The 20,221-nt window shown below is 43.0% G+C and overlaps 1 protein-coding gene across 3 annotated transcripts in view; it reads left to right on the top strand.

Annotated features, from left to right (window-relative positions):
* Positions 1-20,221, top strand: part of adgrb2 (adhesion G protein-coupled receptor B2) — a 230,078-nt gene that overhangs the window by 137,942 nt on the left and 71,915 nt on the right. For all 3 annotated transcript variants that reach the window (XM_030082255.1, XM_030082254.1, XM_030082253.1), the window contains 7 exons: positions 205-399; positions 782-850; positions 1,371-1,479; positions 2,847-2,993; positions 7,483-7,570; positions 8,330-8,432; positions 13,627-13,670. In XM_030082255.1, coding sequence (XP_029938115.1) covers positions 205-399; positions 782-850; positions 1,371-1,479; positions 2,847-2,993; positions 7,483-7,570; positions 8,330-8,432; positions 13,627-13,670 — 755 coding nt within the window. The remainder of the gene's footprint in view (positions 1-204; positions 400-781; positions 851-1,370; positions 1,480-2,846; positions 2,994-7,482; positions 7,571-8,329; positions 8,433-13,626; positions 13,671-20,221) is intronic.

Genomic DNA, 20,221 nt, shown 5'->3' with positions numbered 1-20,221 from the left:
TACTCCTGTCTTGAAATATCCCCCTCGGCTCACGTCCAAAGCATTCCCAAGATTTCTTTGTCAAAAACACAGTCTCGGTTGTTTAGCAGTATTGTTGCTGAAATTTTAATCGTTACATATTTTGACTGGAAGCGCTCGGGCTCAATCATATGAGGCAAGGGAAAAAGCATAAACTTTGCCTGATTTCTCCCTCTCTTCTTGTAGTTACGAGAGCATCTCGCGAAGGGTCAGAGGACCCTGGCCGGGGAGGGCATGTCTCAGATCGTACGGAGTCTCCTGGAACTCTTGCAGAGGAGGAGCTACTACAGTGGCGACCTTCTCTTTTCCACGGAGATCCTGCGAAATGTGACTGACACCTTCAAAAGAGCAACCTACATCCCAGCTCCCGACGACGTGCAGGTAGGCAAATGTCTCTGGGCCTTCTCTTTGGACTTACAAATCATGTGGTGAGAGAGAGACAGTATCAGACACTTCAGACACCCAAGAATTTATTATATGTAGGAGCTTGTGTGTCTCCTGCAATGGCTCTGCATAACAATGAACTGTAGCTATGCAGTTTTTTTTTTTCCTTCTATTATTTATTTTCCCGTTTCGGGGGGGGAAAAAAACACAAACTGTTTCTCTTTCATTCAATCTGACCCATTTGTCAGACATTTTATGCTTCAATATAAGCCTGTGTACAGACCTGAGATGAGCTGCAGCGGCAGCACCGGTGGCTGGTGAGTCACGGCCAAATATTGTTCTGCTTTAACACCTGAATGTCTCTTGTCTTATGTCTTAGAAATTCTTCCAGATAGTAAGCCACATGTTGGACATGGAAAATATTGAGAAATGGGAGGACGCTCACCAGGTAAAAGCTTTTTTTCTGCGTGTGTTGTGTGTCCGCTTGTGTTATATACAGCTGTCTGCCATAGACAGTGGCGGTCTTCCTCTGCACCAAGCGCGCCACTGCATATTGGTGTTTGGGCCTAAGGGCAGCTGTGACCGCATCCCATATTAACTTTTCATTATAAACTCATAAAAAGACACCTGTTTGAAAAAGGCAATAGATAACCTGGTAATTACACTTGGTGTGTATGTGAGGTTTTGCACAATTTTGTGTTTTTATGTGTGACCCAGCTTAATGCCCTTGCATTGAGGTGCGTTTACTTCCCATCTGGATATAATAAACAAGCAACCAATTTCGATGTTATGTCCCACGTGGTCTCGATTTACAGCCCTGGAACACATTCAGTGTCCCAGATAATGGAGTGAATAAAGATGTTTCAAGCAGGGAGAAATGGATCACTGGTAGATGGGTTTCAATTCAAAGCACCACATCATGATCATGCCCAACCTCTTTTTTTTTTTCTTGTCCCCTGAATATGCAGGTCGCTCCCGGTGCTGCTTTGCTAATGAGGATATTAGAGGACTTCATTCACCTCATTGGAGAAGCTCAAAAGCCTTTTCAGAGTTTCCTTGTGATGACCAACAACCTCAGTAAGTGGCACTGAGTGCAAACAAAACACAAAGTGAGTCAGACAGGTAGAAGCTGTTTCACGCCAACCATGAAATGTGTTTCTCTTTTTTCTTTTTTTTTTTTTTTAAGAGCTTTTGCACACATTTTCATGTTTTTACAAGTGTTCACACAGTCCTATTGTGCAAAGTCTGTTGAGTATGGAAAGTTGTTCTGTGTGCGTGGATTTTCTCCTGCAGTTCAGAAACAACTGTTTGAAGCTGGGCTGTCAAATCCTGGACCCTGGTTGCAATGAGAGGCTCCTCATTGGGCTCTCTATACAATCTTGATAATAGCACCATTGTTAGATTTAGGAATCTAAAACGTGCAGGACAGTGGCCCCACTGCACCAGGACCGGGCATCCCTGTTTCAAGGTTATGGCAACATATCTGTAGGTGTGAATGATTCCAAGTTTGAGAAATTAGGATGGATGGATGAAGAAATTCTGCATACAGCTACTTGTCATTCCAAGCTTTCCCTTACCTACTGTAACCCTGTTTTATCTAACCTAAGCACGATTTTAGCCAAGTCACTTGGGGGAAAAAAACAATGGAGGCAACAGTGAGAGTAATAAAGTTTTTTTCAAACAACCGATAGTCTTCTCAAGGGCCCTCTTTCCAGAACACTACGACCACTGTAATTGCCATCAAAAGTGGGGCTTTATTGTCTTTGGTCTACTCTCGTGAGCAGTTTTACTGAAACACACAGTGGGCAGGAGGGGATGCTCAACTCAGACGGCTTCACTAGTTGTATGTCTTCATCAACTGCACCCATGCAGCCATAAAAACCCAGCACTGAAAGGCATGGCTCATGTTCATACATACACGCCCTTAAAAAACACTTTACACTCACACACATACACACACTGGGTTCTGGGTTCAAATGCCCAAACAAGAAAGACCAACTGGAGGTGAACAAAGCAAAAGCTACTGCTTGTTTCAATTCCAGTAGCCCTGAACGTGGGCTCTAGAGCAAACTGTAATCGCCTTAAAATGCTATTGGGAATATTTGAGAGTTATTAGCCCCTAAATGCTCCCACTGCTCCTTCACGATAGGTCAAATCTTACTGTACAGTTGTGTGAATGTGACCAATAAATAAATTCCCTGTTTCTTCTTAAAACTGGGACACTTGCCTCACAAATCAATTTGATTTCTTCGATTCAAATCATTGATTAGTTTAACTTGTGAATGCTTTCTGAATTTTAAGCTCTTTAAAGATATACTCACCTCTCTCATGCTGTGTGTGACCTTGACTGTTCTTGTTTAAACTTCTTTTTAGGACTTTGTTTTAATGTCCCGGCTTTGCAGTGAAGTGAGTTTCAAGGAGTTTTCTTGTGTTTTGCTTGCCAGTGATAACCATCCAGCGAGAGCCGGTGTCAGCAGTTTCAAGTGACATCAACTTTCCCATGAAAGGACGGAGGGGAATGAAGGACTGGGCCAGAACAGCAGAAGATAAACTTTACATCCCAAAAGAAGTCTTCACCATCCCAGCTGAAGGTGAGAGAGCGAAGACACTGACGCAGCATCTGATGTTAGCCTTGAGTCGGGCCTTTTTGTAAAACGACTGCACCGCTTGCTGGGTGCTGAGCCCATATATGTAACACAAATGGGCAGGCGTGGTCAGGCTCCATGAACATCATGAAAGCGGTAGTGCCAGGGGAATTTCATAGCTTTTTTCTTAGCCATGATTTCCATCTGTTGTAGTTGTCATTCACGCTTACAGTCTTGAATCCGAGACGTGCACGGACCACCCACTCATCACTTTATTTCACCAAGGTCAGACCAATCTTGCCAAGAGAAGCTTTCTCTGTGAGACTTCACGTACTCAGAGATGTGTCTCACAGAAGCAGATACAAGACTTGTCAAGGACGGTAAAGGGTAACGTTGAGAAGGATTTGGACTGTAAAGAGGCCCAGGAGAGCTTTTCAAGAAGATGCAGGTCTTTCATCTGTGAAAAAGTGTTTCTGCATCCCCTTGAGAGCGCCAAGTCCTATAGCGCAATTTTGAAAGATGTCTTTTCACTTGGAGCAGTCCTAAGAATGTTAACCGCAGTTAGTGATGTTAGGTTTTTCTTCTCTATTTGGTTTCAGTACCAGTCAAGAAACAAGAAAAGACATTGTCCAAATGCACACAAAGAAACAGAGCAGGTGACATTAGAGAGAAAGATATCATGAAGCACGGGACCTGAAAGTGTAAAGAAAAAAGAACAAAAAAAAAAACAGGAACGTCAAAGAGGAGGAAGAAAGTGGTTTATGCTAGATAAGAGCATTACTGTGACAGATGCGATCTGCTACCAACAAAGACAAAGGTCACTTCCCGCAGGAAATTACACTGGCAGACTCTCTGTCTGGTGCTTCATTCCCCCATCCATATTTAAGTTCAGAGAGACTGTGGGCCAAGAGAGCACAGCTCCCGCCGACCTCTGACCTATGACTCGCACTGATAACACAGACTGTCTTTGACTGATGTTGAAGACATCTTGCAGAAATCTTGTATCAGGGTGGTTTCACCCTGGCCCTACCCACTTTCTGTCTCCTCATTATTCCCCAATATAATTTGTCTTTTCAGTGGATTTTGCATTGAAGCATCTCCTTCTATGGTACAGACGCTTTGTGACTTGCTTCCAAATGCTTTTGTTCGGTTTCCTTTGTTTCACATTTAATGGTACAGTAAACTGAGATCTGTGAAAGGATAAATTTTGCTTGAGCTGCTTAATGCGGCAACACTGCAGTGTTTCACCCCGTTTTCATCTCCATCTGTCACTTCTTTCTGTTTTGCTGTGCTGCTGGTTGTTTTTGTTTTTTTTTTCCTCAAATTTCCTCATTTCTGTTCTTGAGTGTGTTGTGTTCTGAAGGGCTTGTCGTGCAATAGAATTGAACAGGTAAGATAATTGGGACGTGTCATTACCATTTTCACGTCCGCTGTTCGGTAAATGGTTTCTTCCAGACTGCATATAGCTTGATGAGTCAGGACATCGGTAGTCGTCCTTGGCCCTGTGGGAACTTCGCCTTTTCACGTTGGCGTTCCCTGTGTGGAGGTCTTCACTTGATTGCTATCGGTTTGTGCGGCTCATTTACCTCGTAATGAAAGCCTATCTCAGATGGACAGCTTAAACATGCTCATAAAGGCTCATTGCCACCTTTGTGCGAGTGCGCGTGCACACCCAAGGCCAAATACGTGCAGCCCATTGATGGGTTCATGAATCGCCTCAGTGGGCAGTGCCTGATACACTTCTTCACCGATTTCCGAGGCGACGCTCCCTCTTCCTCCACCCCCCCACCACCCATATGCACGAAAGAACAGTCAGTCTAACAGCAGTTATTTATATAAACACAAACAAATATCTAAACTCTGCAATGATTTCATGTTTATTGCAGTGGTTGGTACATATGGACAGGGCTTTGGACCCCATGGTGGTCATTACAGACAGAAGGAATGTCAAGTCTGAGACTGGAGGCTGATATGAGAGTTGGACATTCGTAGCAGCATAAGGTTTATTAAGTGAAAAAACTTCTAGTTTGATTAGGCTCCATGCTTTGGACACAAAGTATTTGTTCACAGATCAATCAAGGCAAATATGCAATTTTCTTCTGAAAAATGTATCCGGTTATATGACAGTCTGAGAGAAACAATCTAATGTATTTTCCAGAAATACGTTTGTGTGCTGTGATTTGTGACTCCAGACTACGATGTCTGTGACCGTTCTGACACGCTTGTACAGAAGCTGAGGGAAGAATCAACACTGCTTCTGGGCTTTTTGGTGGAGAACTGTTCTTAGTTCACTTCTGGTTGCAGTGAGGAGTCATATAATTGAAATCAATCTTCATGTGTTTAATTAGTAGTAATGTAAGAAATATCAAGCAACCTGTGGTCCGCCTTTCTTTTTTTGGTTAAAAACAAACTTCCTCCGGCAAAAACCGGTTTTGACAGACGTATGCAGAGGGGGAGAGGTAAAACAAACATTTTCAGTGGCGCAATTGATCTCACATCGAAGCCATAGAGTCAAGCTTAATGTTTACTGTGAACTTTTTTTTTTTCCCCAGACAGTTGCCATATTAGAAGCTTTGAGCTGCTGACTAGGAACATGTTTTGGTGGATTACGGCTGACCACTAATCACCTGGAGGTAGAGCAATGATAACCTACGTTCGTGGGAAATCAGAGTTTTGTGATTGAGTGCGTTTGAGGTATTATTCGTCCTTGAGTGTAGGAGTGCCACCTCCTCACACACTGATTTACCATTTACCCATAATATACTGACTCTCTCATTAGCATGTCTTTGCAGACACTGTCCAATTAGGATCCATCAAACTCCCAGGCTTTCTCATGTTGACTTTGATCTGGTTTTTTTGCCTCTGCTCAGTCTCACACTTGCTCCCCCCCCCCCCCCCCCCCCCCCCCCCCCACACACACACACACACACACACACACACACACACTGTTGAGATCTTTTTGTCTCTTCCTCTTTAGCTCCTCAGCTGTCTTGCATAGCTATCTCACTTCCCGAGTATTACCTCTTAGGCAGCAGGCAGACAGATTTTGGATGAGTCACCCAGTGCGTCTGATACCATCAGCCCCCTCTGTCTCTCCCTTTCCCCCCTCCTCTCTCTTTCTCTCTCTCTCGCTCGCTGCCATTGCCGCTCCATCGCTGCTCTGGGCCTGAAAGGGCAACGGAGGGCGTGGCATCGCACAACATGAACTCTCTCCCCCGTTCTTTCCCCCCCTCTGCCTCCTTCTGCTTCCTCTCGCTTGAGACAAAGTGACATTTACAGAGGGACACCACGTCTCCTTGGGAGCCCCTTGCTCTTTTTGGCGAAAAGAACAAAGAACGGAGTGGTGGAAGCAGGCAACTTTGCGAAACAAGACCAATGGAAAGTTTAAAAGTGACTTTGTGAATTGCAAAAAAAAAAAAAAAAACGAGGGAGAAGGGCGAGATGGTTGAGACGAAGGAAGAAAGAAAGAAGTAGGGTGTGAAACAAGCGAGTAGAAAGCAGGGGAAGGACATTGTCTGAAGATGCCTGGAACACGACTGCAAGCTGAAGTTAATAGTGGTGGGCTTGGTTTTTGATGTGAGGCTTCTGGCTTGCAGCAAGATCTTGCACCTGACTTGCACCGACAATTAGTTTGGAATATTTGGCTGTCAATTTTTTTTTCAGGAAGTCATTTCAATGTATCAGAGTTGTATCAGAGATGTATTTTTACTTTGTTAAAATAGATTTCTCAGGTATTTCTCGGGGCCGAAGGGCCTTGCTGATGCCAGGGGTCAGAGGAAAATGGACAGACTGGTTTGAAAAGGATGGAAATGAAACAGTTACTAAAATAACTACTTGTCACAACCAAGGTATGCAGAAGACCATTTCTGACAACACATGGAGGCTGATGAGTGACGGGAGCAGAAGACTCTGCACTCTGTGCAGCTCCTGTCAGCTACGGACTGGAAACCAAGGCCACAGTTTACGCAGACTCACCAAAATTGGAAAATAACAGATTGGGGGAAACAAAACAAAAAAAAAAAATACTGAACTGGTCTGTTGAGTCTTGACAGATGGGGTGAGAATTTGTCTTGAACAACATGAAACCATTACTCCATCCTGAGTTGTATCTTCACTCTCCACTCGCAAGATGTATCTAATGAAGTGCCTGTCGAGTATCCACTCATATGCTGAGGAGCAATTTGCAGTCACCAATTATGCTCAAACACATATTTTTGGAGAAAAAGAATGAAAAACATGCAAATACACAGAACATGCAAACTCCTTGAAAAACATTGTTTTTGTCATTTCGTAAAATTTTCAGTTGAGACAGGGGCTCATTTCGGTGCTGCAAGGATTTATAATGGCCATTCATCCCAAGTTTTATTTGTCCAATAAATATCTTTGTTTTCGGGCTTCAGTAAGATGTGTCCTTGCTGCGGATAACAATGGGTATTCAAAATAAATTGCTGAATAAATCAGGGCATTTATAACATTTTATTCCCTTCTATTGCAGAGACGGAAGCTGATTCGGAAACTCCGACGTACTATGTCATCGGAGCCATCTTGTACAGAACGCTGGGCATCATTTTACCTGCACCGCTGTGAGTATTATCTTTTCTTTTTTAATGATTTCAAGCTGTAGCTCACCTCCCTCTCATCTGCCTGTCCTTTATTTTACCTCCCTGTAACTCTTTCAACAAGAACCTTGCCTTTTCATCTGCTTTTCATCCTCTTTCATTTTTCTCCTCCTTTGTCTTGCTTTTACCTCCCTATTGATGTGTCCTTTATTCTGTTTCTTCTTAATTCAAACTCTCCAACTTTCTATCATTCTTCTCTCATGTTAGTTTTAGTTTCCAGGGTAAAAGAGCGTAACTTTCCCTCTATTTTTTTTTTTTTCTATTTTATTCTATTACTTTTTCATTCCGTCAGTGTACTTTCAGAAGTGTTAAGCTGGCTTTAAGGGGTGCAGACCTAATGGGTCCCAAAACTTGCCTGGAACCTGCAAAAAAATAGAATTTAAAGGAAACCAGGTTGTCAAAAGGCCACTGTAATATGGTGTTTGCACGGGCCCAAGGCCCTTTTATTCAGGTCACTGCTCTTGGTTGTGGATGAGCTGGATCTGTTAAAACCCTTTTTTCCCCTGTAGCTCGGCTGAATGTTAATAGGTCTTGATTCCTGCTGTTACTACACCAGCTTTTTTTTTTTTTTTTTTTAGCTCCACTTATCTTCCCTTAATTGTTTTTTTTTTTTTTTTTTTTTAGGTATTCATTTTTCAAGTGTGAAATCACGGGCTGAATTTGAAAAACAGGAATGCATGGGGGAGACTTCTTTCTTATTCTAACACCGTTTGTCTCTTTCAGTCCTCCTGCAATGATCAACTCCAAGATCCTGACGGTAACAGTACGGCCGGAGCCACAGCCCAGCGAGCCCATGGTGGTGGTGGAGCTGTCGCCGCTTTTAAATGTGAGTGGAAAGGAGAAAAAAAAACAAAAAAACAGTAGCTCTCTGTAAGCGTGAGGCCTCCCTGTTTTTATGCAGTGCAAACACTGGCCGCTTATCCAGGACAATTTGTCGGCCACTCTTCAATGCTCAGCTGAAAGGAGCCGTATTAAGCAGCCGCTCTGCTTCCTTGGAGGTTGATTCAGCGCCTAATTGGATTTTAATGTTTTCACCTTAGAAATCCTGAGAATTTAAGTCAGCGGTGGGCACAGTTCACTAACTGAAAGCCCCGATATTTGTCACAACTTTGAAGGAGACGTGATGCTGAACCGAATAAAATCAAACTGAAATGATTAAGTTAAACGTAGTGGGCAAATTCTTCAGTGACAAGTTTGTTTTGCTTTACTGCATGCACTACATTTCTGTGTAAATTGACATTGTTTTATATTAATAATATATGTTTAATCTTAGCTTTCAGCATTGTGCGGGCCTTTCTCTGGACTAATTCACTCCTGAAGTCTAGCTGATCATGATCATGATATTATTGGAGGAAGATGCTCCATAATCTGGATGTTTTGCAAGTACACATCTACGAAGAAGCAGTGACAAAACAGCAGAGATAAAGCACCAGCACTAAAATGCAGACAGCACCACACAGGTCTTTTTAGAGGGAATGTTTAAGTTCTGTTAATTCACCACATTATAAAATACTACACTTGGTTGAATGTCTGTCATCGTACTGTGGAGCAGACTTTAGGATTAATGAGGCGCCGCAGTAAATAGGAGCGTTGTGATTTATTTATTTCATGAAAATTTTCAACGCAAGTTAATATTTGAGTAGGAGGAAGACTCGGTGCCTCAGTCGTTGCACCTGTGTTCCCAATTTCCTTAAAAAGAATCCGTTATCAGATGTTACTGTCAAAATGCCTTATTTCAAGATTGTTCAGCATGTTAGGCATCAGTATCTTGATTATTTCAGCAGTATTAAATTAGGGATTCATTTCATTGTGCAAATCTTCCCAACCACAATAGAGTCGTTCAAAGAAACCACCGGGAAACATATTTTATCCTCCTGTTATAGACGAAGTGTGCTTCTTGAGCCAAAAGATATCCACATTTTCCAAATGAAGGTTTTTATCCTTATGATATACTTTTACGCTAAGTGTTGGCCGGGGCTTTCATGAAATCCTCCTCTCCCAGTTGACCTGTGCTTCCTGAGTTCAGATGAAACACAAAGTGCTGCATGCTATAAAGTGCCACAGCGCTGGGTGAATTGCCTGAATAAATGCAGACCTTTTTGACTTTCTTATATCGCGGCGTCTCCTGGCACCTATTCGGTTTATATTACAGTGGAGTGTGTTATTATAAACGACTCATGGGGTGTCTTCAGTGGAAAGGACTAAGTACTGGTTTAATGAGAGGCACACTTCCTGACCTCAATAAGATGTGGGTTTCATTAGATATTCTGCTGCGTGAAGGTGGGCACAGTTTTGAAAATAACGTTGAATATTTAATGGTTCTCTCTAGACAACACAAACACACACATTTATACAGGCACACACATACATATACTGAAATCTTCCAGTTCAATCCGTCTCTTGCTGAGTCAACTAAGACCTGAGGGTCAAAATTATTGCACTTTGTTTCATTAGCAGGATTTTATATTCATTTTCCATCCCCCACCACTCCATCTTCTTGTCTTAAACTGCTGATTCATTCCACAATTATGACATCTCCTCGATATACCCCTGTCTTTTATCGTCCTATTAATCTGCTATTTAACACAACCGCCGGAGTGCGGGCGCAGCAGTCTGTGCACTCACTGTCTGGAGGATGACGTCTCAATGCTGATCCTAGCATGCTGCTCCGTGTGACAAACCGGAGACTCCCGCTGAGGACGAGCGCCTCTCTGGCACACGCCGGAGCGCAGAGAGGGGAAGAGGCATGCACAGGGCAGATGCTCGTATACAAAACACCGGTGCATCTGAGGATGTCGTTATCCTGCTTGAGAGGCGGATGATTCAGTAATCACACTCCTGTAAATTTGGAATACGACCGGGGTTGTTAGAGAAGGAGACCACTAGACCCTCTTGTGTTATTTATCATGAACACTTCAGCTTCTTTCACATTATTGCTACAGCAAATGCCCCATGCTTAGTGAATCTACAAGTGTATGCATGGACATGAAGCGCCTCATATGGCAGCACAGCTATTAATAATAGCCGCTCCAATCGACCTCGTCACAGTCATACAGTGATCGGCCCGAACATCATGATCACTGCTTATATTTTACATCAACATGGCACCTGGTGGCTGTACACTGTCAAAACAGAAGTGTTCACATTGTTTGATTATGGCTTTTCTCAGAGCCATTCTCGCAGATGTGACACCGCAGACAGTCATCTGAAACTGCTTTAAGCTACTTTAAGCTACAGCCACAAAAAAAAAAAAATAAACAAACAATGGGAATGCAGCAGAAAATGATGTGATGATCAAAGAGGCACATTTCCAAGGAGGTAAAATGTTGGACCGTGTCCACGTTTTCACTCTACCGCTACATGCCGAGCTTTTGCATGTCTGCCAGAACAACAGCTCCATTCTTGATTTACTGTTTTTATTGATCTCTTAAAAGCTCTGAGGAAGTACATATATGATGTGCAGCTTATTGTCATTTAAATTCATGGAATACGTTTTTAAGTGAAAGTGCGAGTGCCCATTCCATGCTGCTTGCAGCTTTGATTTGACGTTACTCTCTGGACATACAAGCATCAAAGCATATGCATTCATCATTAACATTTTTATTTTTTTTTGTAATCTTCTTGAACATTCTCCCTCCATAGTCCCATGGTATCTGACCTTGCCCAGTACAGAACGATCCAGCTGCTGATGCAGTGGCACGGCGACAACAGTCTTTAGAATGTTAGTGCAGGGTCATATCTTCTAAGAGGGCATCTGCTCCATTCAGATACCCCCTGGTGCTCCGATGTGTTTTTTTTTATAGTCAGGGAGCAGGAGATCAGTAAGCCACATGTTCCTATAGTCGACCAGTGTACTTTGTGCCAACTGCAGCCACACACACACACACACACACACACACACACACACACACACACACACACACACACACACAGACACACACATATCCGAACCTCCTTGAGCCATCCCCTTCATTAAGCCTTTTCAATAATAAATGGCAGCTCTGGTTAGCTTTCCAGACGGGAGCCGTGAGGCTTTCTAGTAATGTCATTGTAATCTTGGTGAGATTCATCAGTCAAAAAGCAGCGTCGCGTTTGCTCCCTTTCATTTTCTGAAGCATGTTTTCTACAGTCTCTCATACGACGTGGAAGACTTTTCAGATAATATTGGACTGCTGCATTAGCTCAATTACATTGATTTGCTCACCGTATATACTGTCAGTGTCAATTCCCACATGAGCTCTTGTGAATACCTTGCAAGAAAAGAAAAAGAAAAACCAACTGCTCGGTATCTGAGACAGATGCTGTTTGGGCTGACGCTATTATAGTTATCTGTAAATACATCTGTTTAAAGGACAGACCCACTGCTGCTCCCTTTTGAGAAGCGTCGGTTCAGTAGACGCTGTCATTACGGAAGCTGCCGGCAGACACTAAGGGACTGCACAGTGCCGAGCACCGGTGTTCGCTGATTGATAGCCAAACGCTAACGGAGCCCGCCACGCTAATGCATCCCAGGGACATCTAACGTCGATGAGGACGGTCCGCACGTGAGGCAGAACAAAGCGCCGCCATCCATCAGTCGGCGTCACCTGGCCTCTGATCCTGTGTGTATAAACGTTGCATCATCTCGTCCTCTAAAGTCCAGTCATGCAAAGACCTCTGGATCCACTTATTCATGAGAGATCAGTGATGAACTGTTCAGAGGGAGAAGGATGACCTTGCCTTGAGAGGAATAAATCCTCACAGCACGGGCTTGAATGTGCTTCATCCCCCCTTCAATCCCTTCCTGCTTTTGTGTTTATAATCACAAAAATGTTTGCTTTTCATTCAAAAGTAATATCTTCACATTTTCCCTCAGGCTGCAATAAGTCTTGAGTAGACGTTCTTCTTCTTCTTTTTTTTTTCCCCCCCCTCATAATGCACACAGCAATCTGGTTGTGGCATTACTGCTATTATCCCCTTTGCCATAAGGGGGAGCTCAAAGGCAAACTGCTTCATGCAGGCCTGAGAAGGGAGCGGACTGACAAGAGGATGATCCATTTTCCTTCACATGAGCACAGCACATGAATAGATATACGGCCACAGTCACTCAAGCAGAGGTCTGCCCACTCTTAATCTGAAAGAGCCAGAAATTACAGTTCCTGATTTTGTCAGCATCTTGAGGTCCATCACTTTGATTGAAGAGTAAATGTAAGAACAGAATCACATGCTCAGGTTTCACCTAAATCCCAGTTCAACACCAGACGCGTCGAACGCGCAACAAGGATCAATTTTAAAGTAATCGATACGGAGATCGCTTGAAGATCACCCGTGGAACAAGTTGTGATGACTCAGTTAAAGATAGCGATTTCCCAATTGATCTGCTGATTGAGTCGTGCCGAATCTTCCTTCACCATTGCACACCACTGAGCTTCGATCACCGCATGATTCACTTGCCGTTTGACCCTCGACAATTTGCTTTGAGTGGATGGATTAGGAGCGAGGTGACAGAAAATCACCAGAGAGAAGTCTGTTTTGAGGTTTGGTCGAATGTTTTTTACATGTTGAGCTTTAACACTCTGAGAAAGGGGCATTTCTTCGACTGAGATTGCATCTTTACAGTAATTTGTTTTTGTGCTGTGGTTATACTCAACGACTGTAGCTATTTTTTTTTCCACTGCAGGATGTTTATGACTCTAACTTGCTGCATGTTAATACCCATAAAACGGTTTGCCTCTCGCTGTTTCCATTCATGGCTCGTGCACCTTCTCTGTTTCAGCAGCAGCAGCATCTATTTGCTGCTTTGTCCTCTGACAATGACTCCTTCTCCGTCTCTCCTTCCCGGGCGTCCATCTCAATCCTTCTCTTTCATTGTCTGTTTACCTCTCTCCGCCGCCCATGCACCGTCTCCCCCTCTCTCTCGCTCTCTCTCCGTTGGCACGGAGCTGCTCAGTCTTCGCTCTGCCTCTCTCCCCTCACTCATCCTCCCGACTGGCAATAACAGCTTATCTTCTCCCCCCCCCCCCCTTGTCTGTATCTTGCAGGGTACATCAGATCCTCAGTGCGTTGTCTGGGACTATGGCAACCCGTAAGTTCCTCCGAATGATTCTGATACCGTGTGAATGTTGGTGTGTCAAATGCTTGTTTCTGTCTGTGTGTGTGTGTGTGTGTGTGTGTGTGTGTGTTGATGTTTATCTCGTGTGTGCTCATGCCCAGTCGGATTCGTTTTATTAATGAACTGAGAACTGTTTAATGAAGTTCTCTGTGTTGGTGTTAATTAAATTAGTCAATGGGAGCAGACACCATCCGCGCTCTGTGCTGCCGAGGGTTCAGAGATCTCTCAGATCTCCTCCGTGGAGCAACTTTTGCTTTTGTTGGTGTTTCGTTGCTTATACCTCTTCACAGACACACACATACACACACACACACACACAGACACCATAGTGCCAGTCTAATTTGCTGCTTGCTCTTCCATAATGGACATTCAGTTGGATTTGGACAGTGCCATCAGTATCCTGAAGTGCCTAATGGCTTTTTTTTTTTTTTCCTAAATAGGCTGGCAGGGTTTGACATTGCTCTGTATAGTAGAGCTGGTGAGCTCCATAATGTAAACCAGCACAATTGATTATCACTATTAACCCACATCATGATTTGACTTTTTGTCAATACCAAAGTAGTTCAGAACCATTAAACAGGCTCTGGTTCCATCTCTTTGTCTCGTTGAGCTTATTCCACTCCAATTGTTGCAAATCTCTATCCTTGAATGGCCTATTTCTTCCACCATTGCCAGTAGATTCGCCCCTGTCACTCACTGTATTTAAATGTTGTTGTACATTCAGATAGTTTATGGACACCTAAGGGTAGTAATTTTTTTTTGAAAATGTATTTTGTTCTTTCTATTTGTGATTCTGGAGTGGAAACATTGAGGGGAGTTGAGGGGAGTGCAGTGTGAGGTCAGTGTGGTTAATTGGCCGTATAAAAGATTGGGTGTGATGTAAGGTTTCGGCCATCAATTAATTCTCTGACTCTTTTAAAAGAAAATGAATGAAAATCCATTTGAAAGGCTCCTTGCCTAATGAAGTGCAAGCTATGAATTTCTCTGCAGATGCGCTCGGTGATCATTGTACCGATCCATTCATCCATCCATCTTCTACACTGCTTCATCCGAGTTAGGGATGCAGTGGCTGCCGGTGGCTGCCAGTCCATCACAGGGGAAACAGAGAGAGACAATCACACACACCTATGACCAGCCACTGGCAATTCTGGAGTTTCAAATTGACGTCAAACTTTTTTTTCTTTTTTGAAATGATGGAGAACATGTAAACCACAGTGAAGCCCAATTTTGTGTTATTGTATAATGTACATTTATTGAATATTTGACTATTTGATATTGGAATCAACAGTTAAAACATCATTCCCATCAGGTGTTTCTACTGAGTTTGAGAATTGCGCTTGATCAGGATGTCAAACATAAGGATAGTGGGCCAGAAATAAGAGGCTCCAGTCTGGCCCATAAGACCAGGAAGAAAATTCAAAAAATTTCAAAGAAAAACATAAATTTTTTTTTAAACAAATGTCTTAAGAATAGCATAGATGCTGAGATAACTGCAAACAAACTAGCATTAGCCAGGAAGCCATGTTGTGAGGGTGTAATAAAACAGTTTGTTTTGCCATTTTACTGTGTTTTTCACCAGATTGTCTCTTTAAAATGCTGAGATATTGGAAGTTTACTATGTTGAGATTGTAGTAATTGTTTGGTTTTGTGAAAATATAAACATTTTCCTGACATATTATCTTTGACACAACAAAGGAAAACCTTAAAGTTTCTGTTCAAAGGTTACTGTGTCACTATTTTACTGGTCCTGCCCACTCAAGATGAAACTGGGCTGAATTTATGTAAAATGTATTTGACATCCCTGTGCTTGATAATTCCCTCATCTACACTTCCATAAGAACCTAATCTCAAAATGAGAACCGTGTGATTTAGAGGGGGAAAAAAAAGACTTTGAGAACAAATGTGTGGGTTTTATTTCATTGTTACTTAGTTTGAAAAAGCATTTGAAATGACGTTACTGTTCAGTAAAAGGTATTATGCTGATGCAGATTAGTTTTTTCAGGGGAAGTCATTCTGCTCTTTGACAGAGAAAATTACTTTTGTGAGAATTGAATTTGTCACGATGGCAGTACAGAGGGCTTCCCTGTCCTGATACAAAAAGACAGATGACAGAAAAATCCGGGCCCGTTCGACTTCTCTCTGGAGATCACGTTAGTTTATTCACCTCTCGAAGAGTCCTCTCCTGTGACTGGGGCGCACAATGGGAGTGCAGGTTCACCGCGAGACACGATGAGACACTGCAACTTATCAAACTACCCGAAAGTAGAAAGGGAACAATGCTCGGCAAAGTCAATTAACCAGTCGGTGAGATTACAGCTGCAATCAAATTAAATTTGCAGTCATGACGAGTTAAGAAAGCAAAAGAGAAATTAGAAGGTTGAGTTTGGAGTGATGTCTATCAATCCCACATATAGCCAACCTTGGATGATGATTGAATATGGCCAAATGAATAAACCAGGCAATAGATAGAAAGAAGAAATGTTGCACAGATTGTAACACGTTCTACTAAACTAAACTGTATGTCTCTATATATGTACAGTGTTTAGCACCCTTGCCTCACAATATGAATATCCATGGTTCAAACCTAACTTCGCCCTACATTTGAAGCTAAAGATGAATAAAATTGTGAATGTGTGTTGTGATTGTCCTGCTCTGTTTGCCCTGTGATAGACTGGTAACTGTCCTGTCTCCAGTCCGCAGACACCCAGCGGTACAGAAGATAGATGGATGGACAGATGTTGCACGGCTTGCTTTGTTCCCAATACAATCACTGGAGCAGCATCTGCGAGCTTGATGCTCGATGTCAGTCATGCTTTTCTAAATTATCCAGGACCTGCTGTTCGTGAGATTCATGAGCCGTTTGGATTCTGAGGTGTTGCACAGACTTGAACATATCAGTGTAAACAGCCTGAAGTCATCACAAAATCATGCATGAGTGCGTTTAGGGTGAGGTGTGAGACTGAAGCTCAGACAAGTGGCGCATTTGAAACAAAGGCAGTTGAGAAACGCGTCGCAGAATCTGATCTGTTCCGCTCTCATCGCAGGTGAGATTTCTACACCTGATCAGAAACACCAAAAGGTCAAAGGCAGGGGGTGACAACACGCCTATGCAGAGACAGAAAAAAGCGGGATTATGTCTGTACTGTATTGGCACTTCAGTCCTCCTCCATTTGTTTATCAGTCCGAGGCAGCAAATCTTGACAGGAGTTAGGAACCAGCGCGTGGTTGATACGGACAGAGAACATGCTGTACAAAGCAGCCGTTTGTTTGCTGGAGGATATCACCTTCCTCAACCTGGCTGTCTCTCAAGCTCAGCCACAGGCTTTGAGGTTGAGCGCGAGGCAGACAAGAGGTGGAGAGTGTATAGATAGCAGTGAGAAGGGAGCACTGGCATGGCGGCTGCTGAACCAGACAGCCACAGAAAGAAGTTTAACTCCGGGATGGGAAAAGAAGAAGCATTGCCTCCCTGTGACCTGTATATGAAAGCTATATTTGGTACACACAGATGCAACCGCATTGGAGACAGAGATTATGTTCTCGCTGTGATTTTTTTCCCCTCTAATTGTTACATTGCACACTTGGGTAATGTACACTTACTTGGAGATTAGGGATCGCACAGAGGCTCAAATATGCAAAGCCTATTGTCGTCTCCGTCGCAATTGTGTTTGCAAGTTTTCCGACGGTGCAGCTCTATTTAGAAATCTGCAAGCGAATTCAGCAGCACCTCACTCTCCCATTTGCACTTCCCCTCAGCTGGCTAAGTTGGCCAACAGTTTGTGGCACTCACAGTTCATCTCAGTATTTATGTGTGAGTGTTTATTTATTTATTTAGCCCCTAACAGGCCCATATGTCGGTACCATCTGCCCACCCAAATCGCTGGGCTCGCCGTCCCTGCCTGTCTTCCCCCCTGTGCCCGTCCCCTCAACCAACTCTAAACCGTGTTTTCGTTTGCCGTGCCGACTCAAAACAGACGCGGTTTCTCTCGCTTAAAAGTTTTATAGGGTTCGAAACTGGGAGCTGAAGGCGCTATCTGGGAAATTCCCACCTGAGATTCCGGAGTGTTCACATGGTGACAAGAGAAGCCCCTGACAAAGCCAGCACCACACAAGTTTGCAGATACTGACTGCCAAATAAGTGATTGGAAAGTCAATAATAATCTTTTCTTGCAGTTCTGAGGTGGCCACTGGGATAATTTAATCAAAATAATAACACTGATATACAAAAACACTGCTCATTGTTGCCGCTATTAAACTATGGACACCAAGCCAAGAGTAGACGTTGGAGTGAGTGTACAGAGTACATCGAAAACTCGTATGGATAACCAAATTCCATGACTGTGAGGAGCATCAATTTCCATCTCAGAGTTTGTATTGATCCCATCCAGACGCTGGAACTTACTAGTGAACACATTATCAACTCAGCAAAAAGGGGAAAGAGAGAATATTCAGAGTAGAGATGAACGCATTTCCTGATGACGGTTCTACCGAGCGCTGAAATGAAAACAGAATTTGCCAAGACAATATTCATGTTGTCATTTTTGTTTCCTCCTTTGCTCCAAACCATCTCTCCTGCCTCCCACCTGCTCGCTCTCCATCACAGGAAATGATGAGGGGTGTTCGGCCCGTCTTTGCTGCGGTTCCTGACCTTGCCTCGGGCGTTTTTGTGCATTGACCCTCACTCCGTCTCAGTGTGGGATATGTGGCTGAACCTAAATTCACCGAGCGCAGACATGCACTCGCTGCACTGTGACGCACGCAGCACATGTCTGGTGCATTATAGATCGCTGCAGCGCTGTTCGGTTGTAGAGAGATTTGTTGGCGCCTATAAAATATACATTACTCTGCTCACACATTTATTTATGCATCGCTCGTACATTTCCAGTTCATTTCAAATACGTACAAGGCGAAACTTCCTGTTCTACAAATGACAGATGCTGAAATAACTTTGCATTTCAGACAGCCATCGGAGCAGACTCACTTTAATGCATGCTTAAAGATACAGCCCAGCCGTCAGAACTAAATGGAAAATGCACTTTAGATGGATGGGTGACAGTAAAGCTTGTGAAGAGCTGAGGGTCATTTAATCCTGTTTCTAATCCCAAGTGGTCTTCGGCTTGATCAGGGATCAGTGGTTAAAGACCACGTCACCCCCATCCCGTCCCCGCTCGCTGCCTTTCACTGCCCTAGAGTAATAAAGAGTCGGCGTGCAGTGCGAGCTGCTCTCACATCCTCAATCTGACATGGGAGATGGAAGCTCCGACTGATCTGGCGCCACTATCAGCTCTGGCACTGGCGGGTCTCAACCTTAAATGAAGCAAAAAGTCAAAGGCACATCCTGTACACTGACAAAACACGAGCTGCACACAGATCTGGTCAAAAAAAAAAAAAAAATCATCTCTAAATCATCTCTTTATTTGACCACAAAGGCATAACAGAAAGCTGTGACCTGAGTCAGTTGAATGATAATTTGAATTCTCATATTTTCAGCTTTATGGTCTATCAAACAGCATCTATTACTCGCCTGTGATACAAACAAGCAAGTTAAGGATTGAGGAGGATTAATGAATAAATGTAGCTATATTGGATGCCCTTCCAGGATATAACACTTAACTTTAAAATTCTGTTCCTAGCTTTACAATGACTTACATTAAAAGAGCACTCCAGTAATTCAGCTCTGCCTGCTTTTGTTTTCTTTAATAGTTATCAAAATTTAGAGCAAACATATTCAGTGATGTTCCCTATGTTCTATCTGCAATTCTATTTTAACTGAAGTGACCTGAAGTAGACATTATCTGATGCTTGTGTGTTTTAAAGTGCGGTGTAGAAGTTTCAGACCAGAATGTGAAGGGGTGTGTGGAGCTGCAAGAGTGCTTTATAAATGATGAAAAAAAAACAGCATTTGTTTTGACTACCTTGTGCCTTCAAAGCAGAGAATTCTTCCAGGCACACTTGCCACCGCTTTTTGAAGGTACATGCCAAAATCCCCATTGTTCTTCTTTAAGCTAAAGGTAGTTCTCCATAAAGTCTGCCTGCTTTGGGATTAAATGTGTCTACTCCAGAGAAAAAAAATATGGTCTTTAATATAGCTAGTTAAATGCAGGAGATGATTTGGTATGTTTTCTTTTGTTTTTATTATTTGAACTTGTGATTATTTCCAGCAGGATTAACATTATAGTTTGAAAGTACTTCATACAGCAACGTCAAAAGAGTGAAGTGCGCTAAACTGAACATTTCCAAATGATTCTTGATATTGTAGATGTACATAAAGAATTTACCTGTTTAGGGCATTCTTATTGCTTGAGCAGTCTCAACCACAAACACCATAAGTGAGTCATGTCATTTGATTACTTATAGTTACTGAGTTTTGTAGCATCAGCACTTGATTTCTTTGAATTAATATTAAAGTGAATTTTCCTTCTATGGCATCTCATTAGATAAATGCTAATGCAGGAACACACACACTAACACACTTTACAGTGGAGCCACCAGGAGGAGGAGGAGGAGGGGGGGGGGTTTGCTCCACT

This window comes from Salarias fasciatus, chromosome 22, assembly GCF_902148845.1.
Source record: "Salarias fasciatus chromosome 22, fSalaFa1.1, whole genome shotgun sequence".
In the NCBI taxonomy this organism is placed as follows: domain Eukaryota; kingdom Metazoa; phylum Chordata; class Actinopteri; order Blenniiformes; family Blenniidae; genus Salarias; species Salarias fasciatus.
This window is presented reverse-complemented; position numbering and strand designations above follow the sequence as displayed.